The sequence below is a fragment of the Ichthyophthirius multifiliis genome, assembly GCF_000220395.1.
Source record: "Ichthyophthirius multifiliis unplaced genomic scaffold scaff_1120509250558, whole genome shotgun sequence".
Classification (NCBI taxonomy): Eukaryota; Ciliophora; class Oligohymenophorea; order Hymenostomatida; genus Ichthyophthirius; species Ichthyophthirius multifiliis.
Window position 1 is genome coordinate 14,017 of NW_004086640.1, and position 11,296 is coordinate 25,312.

Consider the following 11,296-nt stretch of genomic DNA (forward strand, 5'->3'; position numbering starts at 1 on the left):
TATTTTTAATTTTTCTTAAAGAAACGGAATTATTAGATTATAATTTCATTTTATTTGATTTTAAATTTATAAATATATATTTATATACAATAAATTAAAAAAAAAAATATATATAAATATTAAAAGTTAAATTTTTCTTTGCAATAAATAAATATTTAAATTTTAAATACAATATAAATTATTTATTATAATAAATATTAAACAAAAAAATAATAAACAATAAAAACTATTTATTTAATGAAAATAAATAATTAATTTTTATAAAAAAATATTATTATGTTTAACAATATTTTGCTATTATTATATTTTTATTTTATTAAACAAAACAAAAATAAATGAATTATTTTCATTATATAACAATTTTTTATTTGAATATAGAGAGAAAAAAAAAAAAAAAAAAAAAAGAGAGAGTAATAAAAAAGGCATAAAAATATAAATAAAAAAAAAAAAAAAAAGAGAGAGATAAATAACTTTTTTTTTATTTTTCATATTCAATTGTTTTTATGTATTCTCTATTGTAAATTAGGGAATTTTTTCGCAACATCTTCTGGCACATCTAAATCTGTATAAACTTTAGAATTTCCTTAATGCAAAAATCCGGTGTTTGTAAATTAATTCTAAGCAACTCCTCTTGGTAATATAACAGGTTAACCACCTCCTAATACAGCAGGTTAACCAATAAAACTTTATTAGATTAATGGCTAAAGTGTTCTGGATTATACTAAAGGTTTGGTAACATTTCTTTTAACAGATTCTAATACATGTTAAGGAACATCTATATGCCCAAAATGTTTTCCTTATAAGGCAGGGAATTTTTTAGCAATTTCTTCAGGGACGTTTTAATGATTGTAGTGATTTTATTGGGACATTTTTTTTTTATTTAATTTATTTTTTTAATTATTTTTTTTATATTATTTTTATTAATAAATAAAAAGAAAATAAATAATTAATATTTTTTTATAACTCATTTATATATATATAAATTAAATTTTTAATTACCTATTATACAGTTATACAATTTTTAAAAAAATTGATTTTTTTTATTTTTGTGTTAATATAAACAATCATTATAATTAGTTAATTAATTTCCTTTTTTTTATATATATTTTTTTAGCATTTTTTTTTATGAATAAATTATATATATTAACATTAATAAATAAAAAAATTATTTATATGTTGTTTAATAAATAATATTTTGTTAATAACTAATAATAATTAAATCATAATATATTATTATTAAATAATTAATTAATGCTTTTTTTTTATAATCAAAATATTTAATAAAAATTTAATTAATGCTTTTATATTTAGATGACTAAAATTTATAAATAAATATATAATTTATAAATTAACTTATATTTAAAAGGAAAAAAATATATAACATATAACTTTTATTAAAACAAATATTTTATATGTATTATTAACTTTAAATTACAAATAAATATAATTTAATAATTTATATGCATTTATTTTTCATAAATAATATAATTTAGTTTATATATTTATGATTTATTATTTATATATATTATTAACATTCTAATATTTAACTTTAATATATTATTTTTATTTTTTTAATAAAATATAATTAATGTATTAAATTTATTTTTTTATTAAATATATAATATATGATATTTTTTTCATTAAGTATATAATTTATTTTTTATTCATTAAGTATATAATTTTATGTATTTTATTTTTATTAATATATTTATTATATATTTTTTTTTCAATTCGATAAAAAAGAAATAAAACATTTTAAAATATTTTGTTATTTTCTAATTAGTATGATATATTTAATTATTTATATAATTGTAGATTATATTTAATTTTTTTGTTCTCAAGTAAGTTATACTTGTTTGTATTTTTTTAATTTAAATTTATTGATAATAATATAATAAATTATTTAGTTTTTTATTATTATTTTAATTAAATATTAAAAATAAAAATGTTTTAAAAAATATTAAAACGAAAAGTTTATTTAAATCATAATTTTAGAAAAAATATAATTCGTATTTATAAATAATGTTAAAAACTTAAAATTTTTAATAAAAATATTCAATTATTTAATTTAATATTTAAAAATAAAAATATATAATTTAACAATATAAAAATATTAAATAAAAATACATATATATATATGATTGAAAGTGATTTAATAAATATAAACAATATTTAAAAAAGTAAACTATTCAAAAAGTTTATAGAAACAGAATAGAGTGATTGTGATTAAGGTAAATCATAAGAATTACCCTCGAAAAATTTTATAGAAAGTCCATTTAAAAAAGTAAAGAATTAATAAAATATATTCCAAGATGTAATAAAACTATAAAAAAATTACTAAAATAATTTAGATTATTAAAATCCTAGTACTTTAAATTCTTCTAAATAATAACAAAATTGTATTTCACCGGAAAGGTTTTATTATAATTCTTAATAACAATAGGATTATATGAAAAATAATGATCCAATAATATAAAATAATGCATTTAGTTCAAATATCTATTAAAGTATAAGCCCTTAAATTTCGTCTAATTAATAAGTTTTATAACATATACCTTATAATTCTAGTATGGAATATAACGAAGACAATTAAAATCAAAAAGCAGATTATTATCTATAAGATAATATAAAAAATGAGTATTAAAGTTAAAAAAATAAGTAATTTAATGATTTGGAAAATGTAATCGAATAATTAAAAAGATAAAACGAATAAAAAGAAAAAGAGAAAAATTGTAAAAAAAATATTCTATTTTTATTTATTTTTTTTCAAAAAAAATAAAAAAGAAATCATTAATAAATATGAATTCGAACTTTAAAAATATAGGTCAAATTAATAAAAAAATGATTTAGATTTTTTCGGTTTATAATCTTAAATTCAAGAACTTGAAAAAAAAGAAATCTATTATAAAAATGAAGTAGATAAAATTAATTAGAAATTATTATTAGAAGAAATGTCGAAAAAAAAAGAAGAAGATTATTCGAAAGAAAAGTAGTTTATAATTGATTAATTAAGATAAGAAAATTAGTAATATAATTTAAATATTATTATTAAAGTTAAATTAAATAAAATAGAGAATTAAATAAAACAATAGCTAATAAAGATGATGAAATAATTTAATTAAAACTATCATATGAGTAAATAAAAGCAAAAATGAATTCTTTAAATTTAAATAATTAACGCTATTCTGACAAAATTAATGATACTTAAAGATAATAATTTATATATATAGAAGAAAAAGAAGAGAATTCAAGAAAAATTAACGAACTTTAAGAAAAAATGAAATCTTTTTAATTAGAATCAGAAAGACTTAAAACTGAGAATTTAAATTTAAATAAATAATTACATGATGCTTAATTTTAATTCGAAATAACAAAAAATGATCTTTATAATTAAAAACAACTACTTTTGGAAAAATCACATAAAGAAAATATTAATTAAATAAATGTTGATAAAGCCAATTTAGAAATTCATTAATTAAGAGCTTTATTATCTAGAACTGAATAAGAATTATTAGTATATATAAAAATTATTATATATATATATTTATAATATATAATATATATATATATATATATATATATATATATATATTTATATATATATGTTTTTTTCCAATTTATTAGGAATATAAAGATCATAATAATTATTTAATAAAAAATTTAACTGATTTAAATAAAAATTAAATTGAATAAGGATAATATTCAAGATCTTATTATATAAATCCTTAAAAAGTGCCTTTTAGTACTTTAGAATAACCAAACTTAACAAATGCGGCTTATTTAAAACCTTCATGTTTATAAAATAATAATAATAATGCAAATATAGGTTAAAATAATAATGAATATAAAAGGGGTAGAATAAGTACTTAAATTAAATAAAACAGTTAAAGAGAAAATATATCTCCTAATAGTCAATTATTTAAACCCTAAGATCATAATATATTTGGAAGTGATACTTCTGATAGGTTTTAAAAAAAGTCAAATGAAGGAATATGGAACCCTTTAGAGGCTAAAAGCGAAATGGTAAGACCAAGTGATCATTAACTGTTTCCAAATTAAAATACTTAGATAAACGATTAGTTTTAAAGAAACCCAAATAAAATAGGATAGTCTCCATTTAAAAATTTAAGTGATTTACCAGCAGCTGGAATAAAGTCTAAATCTCCAAGAAATAAATTTGAAAATAATAATGATAGTTAGTTTATTGAAAAAGGAGGTTATAGTGGAAATTTATAGGAAAATATATAAATGATGATATAGGATAAATAAGATGTAATTTTTTTTGTTTATTTATTACTTTTTTATATATATTTTAGCTTGAAAATGAACTAAGAAAAATAGAAGATATGAAAAGAAAATCAGGAGCTGATATTAGAAGAAAAACTGATATAAATAAAGAAATATAATATATTGATTAATAAATTTAATAGTCTAAAATATAGTTAAATAAATGATTTTTTGTATATTATAATATATATATTAATAAATTATTATTATATATATATATATATTAATATATTATTATTATATATATATATTAAAATCATTACAAAAAATATATATATTATTAGATATATTTTAATAAAAAATTTAATTTAATAAGAATAAAAAAATAAACATGAAAATTTTTTCTTAATATTAATTATAAAACAAATATATTTATATATAAAATCAAAAAGTTTAAATTAGCTTTCCCTATCTCCAAATACAACTAAATATTGACTAATCTTTATTATAAAAACTTCCTTACCCATTAACGATTCCATTTTAGAAATTCCCAATAATTTTTTCACCTTCGATTAAATTCATAGTTCCGAATCCTTCTATTTTATTATTTTTGAAGTCTCCTTCATATCTAACCCATTAATTAAATTTAATTATTTAAGAAAGATCTTAATAATTTATATTATTATTATTATTTTCATTATTTTTATTAATATTAAATAATATTCCACATCCATTTTATTCTCCTTTTACCCAATCTCCTTTAAAAATTTCATTTGAGTTTTCATCTTTTAAAATTCCATATCCGTGAGGAATATCATTTTTAGTCATTCCTTCGTAAATTAAATTATTTTATAATTTTATTTTTTAGTATTTTTATTTCTTATTTGGTTGTTTCTCTTTTTCTTTTTATTATTTATTTTGTTATTATTATTTAATTTATGTTTAAGTTTTTAAATATTATTATTATTATTAAATGGTATTTTAGTTTGCTTAATAAATTATATTTCCTTTATTTTATTTTTAAACTATTAAGTTTTTTTAAACAAGAGTTCCTATATTTCTAATAGGACTATATTAATTATCACATGGGATATGCTTTTATATAACTTAATTATTAACTATAACATTTTTATCTTCATTATCAAATTTTTAAGTACTTTAATTTTATTATTATATTATATTTTCTTTTTATTCATTAATTATAAAAGAATTAATTTATGGTTTTTTTATTTTATCTTATTATTATTATATTGAATATTATTTTTATTAATTTTTAAATTATTATTGTTATTATTATATAAATAATTACTATTATTACATATATTATTATTAATTTAATTATAATTAATTTAATTACTATTATTAAATATATTACTATTAATTTTATTATTGTTATTATTATTATGTTTTTAATACTTATTATTATTATTATTATTATTAATTCGACGCATTTATTTTATTATTTTCTACCATTTCTTATTTTATTTTCTCAGATCTTTAAATAGCTTCATTTAATTTTTATGTGTTATTTTTAAAACTTTCTGGTAATTAAAGTGCTAAAGGATTTATTTATTAATTTATCTATTATTAATAATTAGTATAAAAATTTTAAGATGAATTAAAGTATTATTTTTGATCTAAAACATTTTATTTATATACTATATTACTTTTTGCGTAATTTTATTATTATTGCATAAACAAGTGCTAATTTAAAGATTAATTTCTATATAATTATTATTATTACTATTATTATTATATTTATTATTTTTACTATACTCCTTAAAATTATAACCTTTATTAAGAATTACTTCTTACTTACTTTTAGGCAGAATAAAAAGAATTTTTATCTAAAATTATATTAGAATTATTAAAGTTATTCATTGATAAATTATTTTAGTCAACTATGACATTAGATGTAAATTTTCTATCAGTATCATTGAAATATTATAAAGATCTACCTCTTACTAATTATTATTGTTTAGGTAATTAATTTATTGGATTATTTACATGTGAAATGGATGTTTAAGGTCTTACTGTCGGCTGGAACATTTAGTTTCTTGTTTAATTTATGATTTAATTTATGTAAACTTTACTCATATTATTTTATTTTTTTGTTTAAAAAAAATTTTTCTTTTTCTTATCTTTTTTGTTATATATTTATTTTTAAATTTTTATATTTAAAAAAAAAATATATATAATTTATTATTAAATTATTAGTATATTTATATATATAAATTTCTTCTTAATATTTGTTTTTATTTTTTATTAAATTTAATTAAAGATAAAATTAATAAATATAAATAAAAAATACACTTTATTTTAATAAATATTTTATTACATATATACATATTTAAAATAAATCTAAAAAAAAAAAAATACATAAAAAAAATGAAAACACACGTAGGTATTTTTAATAAAACAATAAATAATAAAATCGGATTATTTATAATATATTTAAAAAATTATTAATATTAATAGAAGTCACATCATCAAGAAGAAAATAAAGAAAAGCTCATTTCGGTTCTCCTTCCCATTTAAGACAATAATTAATGTCTGCTCATCTTTCAGCTGATTTGAGAAAAAAATATAATGTAAGATCATTACCAATTAGAAAAGATGATGAAGTTATAATTGTTAGAGGTATTTAATTTGATAAATTTTTTTATTTTTTATAAAAAATAAAAAATAATCTTTTTTCTTTTTCTATAGGTAAATTTAAAGGAAATAAAGGTAAAGTTACTTAAGTTTATAGAAAAAAATGGGCTGTTCATGTTGAAAAAGTGTCTAAAAATAAACTTAACGGTATTTTTATTAATTAAAAGATGTTTTATTTTTTATATTTAAAATAAAAAATTAAAAAAATAGGTGCTCCATACTAAATTCCCTTATCTGCTTCATAATTAGTTATTACTAAAGTGAAATTAGATAAAAATAGAGAAGACCTTTTAAAAAGAAAGGCAGCTGGTATTGCAAAATAAAAAGGATAAAAATATACAGTAGCTTGATTTATTTTTTAAATATATTTTATTTAAAAATTTAATTTTTTTTTTTTTATTGCATATAAAACATTATACTGTTTTATTTTAACATTTTCTTATTTTTCTAATTTAAACTGAAGATATTTACTTTTTTTTTTAACATATTATATATATAAATATATATTAAACTTAACAAAAAGTTTTAATAAATATAAAAAAAAGCTTAAAAAAATAACTAAAAATACTTAAAAAATAAATTTCTTTTTTTTATATAAAAATTTAATATATATTTTAAAATTGATAATTTTTTATTAAAAATTGATAAATTCAATATAAGTATATAAATATGATGAAAATAATTATATATATAAAAATTTGAAGTAAAAAGAATTGCTTGTAGAACTTATTTATAATTATTAATTTTATATAAATAAATAAAAATATTTTAATCTATTTCATACAATAATAATTTAAAAAAAAAAATAGCATTGTTAAATCGAAATATTTTTATTAAAATTATTTTATTTTTATAGATATATAGAAATTTTTGATTATCATTTTAATTAATATATAAGATTAAACTATAAAATTAAATTTTATTAAATAAAACTTTTGAATTAATTAATTTTTAAAAGAATAAATTTTAAAAATATAATAATTAAAATTTTATATAAAGATTAATAATATATAATGAATATATTATTAATCGTATTATAATATTATATATATTATATATAATAAATATAAATATAAATATAAATATAAATATTTATTAATTTTTATATATATAATTTATATTTAATTTATGATATTTCTTTTTTTATCTTTAAGTATTATTTTTCTTTTGTAAATTCTTTTATTTCATTTTTAAATTTTATTTTTCTTAAAAATATATATCGATTAAATATAATATGTTTATAATTAATTTTTAATACATAATTAAATTCATTATTTTTTTTAATACATATATCAAATCAATATTATATATTTAAATAATACACTTTTTAACATACTATTATTTATTTAATAATATAATTTTTTACATATATTATATCATTATTTTAAATGATTTATATTAATTTTATTTTATTTTTAATTAATTTTTAAAAATGTATTGTTTTATAGATTACTTATTTATTTAATTAACAAAATTTTTTTTTTTATTTTTTAGAAATCTAGTATTTGAAGAATTAGAATTTTTCTACAAAATTTATCGAAATTTATTTTTGTTTTGTTTTAAAAACTTTAATATTGTGTAATACTAATTTATTCTTTATATTAAGTATGTGAGTTTAAAATTGGTTAAATTTTATATTTTAAAACTTTATTTCTGTTATTTACAGAATTTAATTTTTAAATTGAAATTTTATATAATTTTATAAATTATATCTTTGCTTATATTTTTTGTATATATTAAAGTATTTGTTTATTAATTATATTAAATTTAAATATTTTTTTAAATCTTTATAAATGATTTTTAATCTTAGGAAGATTATTATTTGATGTTAAAAATCATGAAATTAAATAATTTTTCTTAACTAATATTAAAATACAAATTTTATCTTAATTAAAATAAAATATTTAAAATAAAAAAAATATATTTATTTTCTAAAAAAATATTAAATTTATTATATATACAAAAAATATTTAAATAAAATAAAATATATTTATTAAAAGATAAATGAATAAATAAAAGAAAAAAATTATTTTTAAAAAAACATATAGAGCAAACATATAATGATTTTTTTAATATTATTAAAAAAAACAAAAAAAACAAAAAAACAAAAAAACAAAAATAAAAATAAAAACAAAATATTGATATTGAAATTATTAGTCTTTTAAAATAAAAAAAGTTTGTTTTTAAATATTTTAAATTGTTTTTTTTTTTTGGTATAATAAACTTAAAAAAAATATTTATATTAAAAACAATCAAAATTCTAGCTTTTATAGTATTAATTAAATGGTACACTTTTAATCTAAATTATAAATATATAATTTTATATACATATAAAAAAAAATTATTGATTTTGAAATATCAAACAATTAAGATAATTAAAGAGTTAATAAAAAAACATTTAATATAAAATATTTATATATATATATTATTTAAGTCAAAAAATAAATAAATTTATAAAAAATATATAACACATGATTGAAAAAACAGATATATAAAGTGTTGTTGAATATAATTAAGATACTTTATAAAAGAATATTAAATTAAATGAAAATTAAATTTTAATTAATACCTAAATTAAATTATAAATTTAAAGAAAAGAAGATTTAAAATACTTAAAAAATTTAGCATCGTTTGGAAATAAATAGTATGCAAATAATATAAATCTAAAATTTTAATAAAAAAGCAAAACAAAAAAATTAAAAAAAAAAATTTATTAAAATACACATCTTTAATTTTTTTTATTTTAATAACATTATTAAATATAAACTAATTATATATTTTATTAAAACTTTATTGTATTTAATAAAAAAAAAAATACATAAAAAATAAAGTTAAATAACATAAGATTCATAGTAGATATTATTAAATATTTTAAAATATAAACAGAATTCCAGATAATTAATAATAGATGAAGAAATATAATATGGGTATAATATAATATAAGAAAAAAAAATATTTTATTAAAATAGATATATATATATATATATATATATATATATATATATATATATATATATATATATATTTCAATATTTAATACAAAATATTTATTAATAAATAAAATATATTATTATCATTATTTAATATTTTTATTTATTTTTTAAAGCTAAAAAGAGAATAATGAAGTTAATCCATTAATCTTTACAAAAAGGTAAAGACAATTTTTAAGTAAATAAATGAATTAATGGATAATAGCATTTGAAAATTACTTAACTATTGTTGCGTAGTTATATTACAAGAAAAGCATGAATATAAAAGAAATGTTAATAATTCCAGGAGAAAATAAAGATTAATATATTGAAAATCAATAAAATAATTAAGAAAGAAAAAAAAGAGGAAGAAAATCAAATAATAAATAAAATATAAAAAATAATACATATAAAAATAGTAAAGAGGTTTTTAATTTAATGTCAAATAAAGATAATAATTCTGATATAAATAAAACATAAAAACAAAATATAAAAAAAATTTAAAAATATGAAGATAAATAAAACATAAAATCTTAGTAAAACGATATTTAAATATATGTTTTGGACTAAATATTAAATCCAATAAAAACAGATTATGCATTTGGTAATTTTTTTAATATTAAATATTATAATATAATTTTATAATTACTTTTGTTATTTTTAGAATTATGGAACCCAAAATAAATAGCTACTTTTGAATGTGCTATTTGTAAATTTGGAAAATAATTCGGATTTATATCAGCTTTAGTATAAATTATAAAATTGTTTATAAAAATTATATATATAAAATTTAGATAGGAAGTAAAACACATAGAGATGTTTATGAATTTTATATTTAATGGAAATTTACATCGCATTATAAAATATGGAAATATTATAGAAATATAAATAATTAAAATAGTTAATTAAATTTAATATGAAATAAAAATAATATATATAAATTATATATTTATGAAAAAAAAAAAAAATCACATTTTTTTAAAAATTTAAATAAATATAAAAAAATACATATAATAGCATGCTTAAAAAAATTTTTTCTTTATTTATGTCAAAATAATAACTTAATTTAAAATCATTTATTTTCCTAAAAATAATATATATATTTGTATATAATTATTTTTTACCACTAAGCTTTTTCTAACGTAAACTAATTACGATTATTATTATTATTATTATGATTATTATTTTTAATGAATCTTTTTAATATTATTATTTTATGGTATATTATATTTATAATTATTGTTTTGATTATTATTATAATTATTATTATATTTATTGTTTTTATTATATTTATTATTATATTATTTTCCTTATTGTCTATTATTTTAATGAATGCTATTTTAATCTTTTAATTATGCCTAGTTTTCTTATTATTAAACATTACCTTATTAATTCGAATTCTATTCTTTTTATTCAGTTTCTTATTGATTTTCTTATTTTTATTA

General features: G+C 13.5%; 3 protein-coding genes across 3 annotated transcripts, besides 33 other annotated features; 2 read left to right on the forward strand and 1 right to left on the reverse strand. All coding sequences in view use genetic code 6, as the record gives it.

Annotated features, from left to right (window-relative positions):
* The first annotated feature begins 187 nt into the window (after window positions 1–187).
* Window positions 188–226: a microsatellite.
* Window positions 227–404: 178 nt separating this feature from the next.
* IMG5_081340 (hypothetical protein) lies at window positions 405–906 on the reverse strand. Its single transcript, XM_004036414.1, has one exon. It carries the CDS (start codon window positions 867–869, stop codon window positions 492–494), a length of 378 nt encoding a protein of 125 aa, XP_004036462.1. The 5' UTR covers window positions 870–906; the 3' UTR covers window positions 405–491.
* Window positions 875–925: a microsatellite.
* Window positions 926–1,171: 246 nt separating this feature from the next.
* Window positions 1,172–1,211: a microsatellite.
* A 338-nt stretch (window positions 1,212–1,549) lies between these two features.
* Window positions 1,550–1,623: a microsatellite.
* Window positions 1,601–1,682: a microsatellite.
* Window positions 1,601–1,729: a microsatellite.
* Window positions 1,730–1,768: 39 nt separating this feature from the next.
* Window positions 1,769–1,833: a microsatellite.
* A 240-nt stretch (window positions 1,834–2,073) lies between these two features.
* Window positions 2,074–2,136: a microsatellite.
* Window positions 2,137–2,213: 77 nt separating this feature from the next.
* IMG5_081350 (hypothetical protein) lies at window positions 2,214–4,454 on the forward strand (the record flags this gene model as incomplete). The annotated part of the gene is made up of 4 exons (XM_004036415.1): window positions 2,214–2,732; window positions 2,785–2,953; window positions 3,885–4,272; window positions 4,317–4,454. The coding sequence occupies exons 1-4, from the start codon at window positions 2,450–2,452 to the stop codon at window positions 4,452–4,454; spliced, it is 978 nt and encodes a 325-aa protein (XP_004036463.1). The 5' UTR covers window positions 2,214–2,449.
* Window positions 3,502–3,541: a microsatellite.
* Window positions 3,532–3,604: a microsatellite.
* A 7-nt stretch (window positions 4,455–4,461) lies between the features above and the next one.
* Window positions 4,462–4,538: a microsatellite.
* Window positions 4,462–4,584: a microsatellite.
* Window positions 4,464–4,538: a microsatellite.
* Window positions 4,467–4,538: a microsatellite.
* Window positions 4,585–5,454: 870 nt separating the features above from the next.
* Window positions 5,455–5,527: a microsatellite.
* Window positions 5,464–5,667: a microsatellite.
* Window positions 5,505–5,669: a microsatellite.
* Window positions 5,653–5,717: a microsatellite.
* A 242-nt stretch (window positions 5,718–5,959) lies between these two features.
* Window positions 5,960–5,993: a microsatellite.
* Window positions 5,994–6,615: 622 nt separating this feature from the next.
* IMG5_081360 (hypothetical protein) lies at window positions 6,616–7,276 on the forward strand (the record flags this gene model as incomplete). The annotated part of the gene is made up of 4 exons (XM_004036416.1): window positions 6,616–6,631; window positions 6,706–6,867; window positions 6,937–7,029; window positions 7,093–7,276. The coding sequence occupies 4 exons, from the start codon at window positions 6,616–6,618 to the stop codon at window positions 7,230–7,232; spliced, it is 411 nt and encodes a 136-aa protein (XP_004036464.1). The 3' UTR covers window positions 7,233–7,276.
* Window positions 7,277–7,942: 666 nt separating this feature from the next.
* Window positions 7,943–7,974: a microsatellite.
* A 156-nt stretch (window positions 7,975–8,130) lies between these two features.
* Window positions 8,131–8,187: a microsatellite.
* Window positions 8,183–8,259: a microsatellite.
* Window positions 8,235–8,288: a microsatellite.
* A 443-nt stretch (window positions 8,289–8,731) lies between these two features.
* Window positions 8,732–8,785: a microsatellite.
* Window positions 8,786–8,963: 178 nt separating this feature from the next.
* Window positions 8,964–9,018: a microsatellite.
* Window positions 9,019–9,417: 399 nt separating this feature from the next.
* Window positions 9,418–9,479: a microsatellite.
* Window positions 9,480–9,851: 372 nt separating this feature from the next.
* Window positions 9,852–9,907: a microsatellite.
* A 323-nt stretch (window positions 9,908–10,230) lies between these two features.
* Window positions 10,231–10,267: a microsatellite.
* Window positions 10,268–10,314: 47 nt separating this feature from the next.
* Window positions 10,315–10,382: a microsatellite.
* A 625-nt stretch (window positions 10,383–11,007) lies between these two features.
* Window positions 11,008–11,157: a microsatellite.
* Window positions 11,056–11,154: a microsatellite.
* Window positions 11,074–11,176: a microsatellite.
* Window positions 11,082–11,151: a microsatellite.
* Window positions 11,177–11,296: the final 120 nt, after the last annotated feature.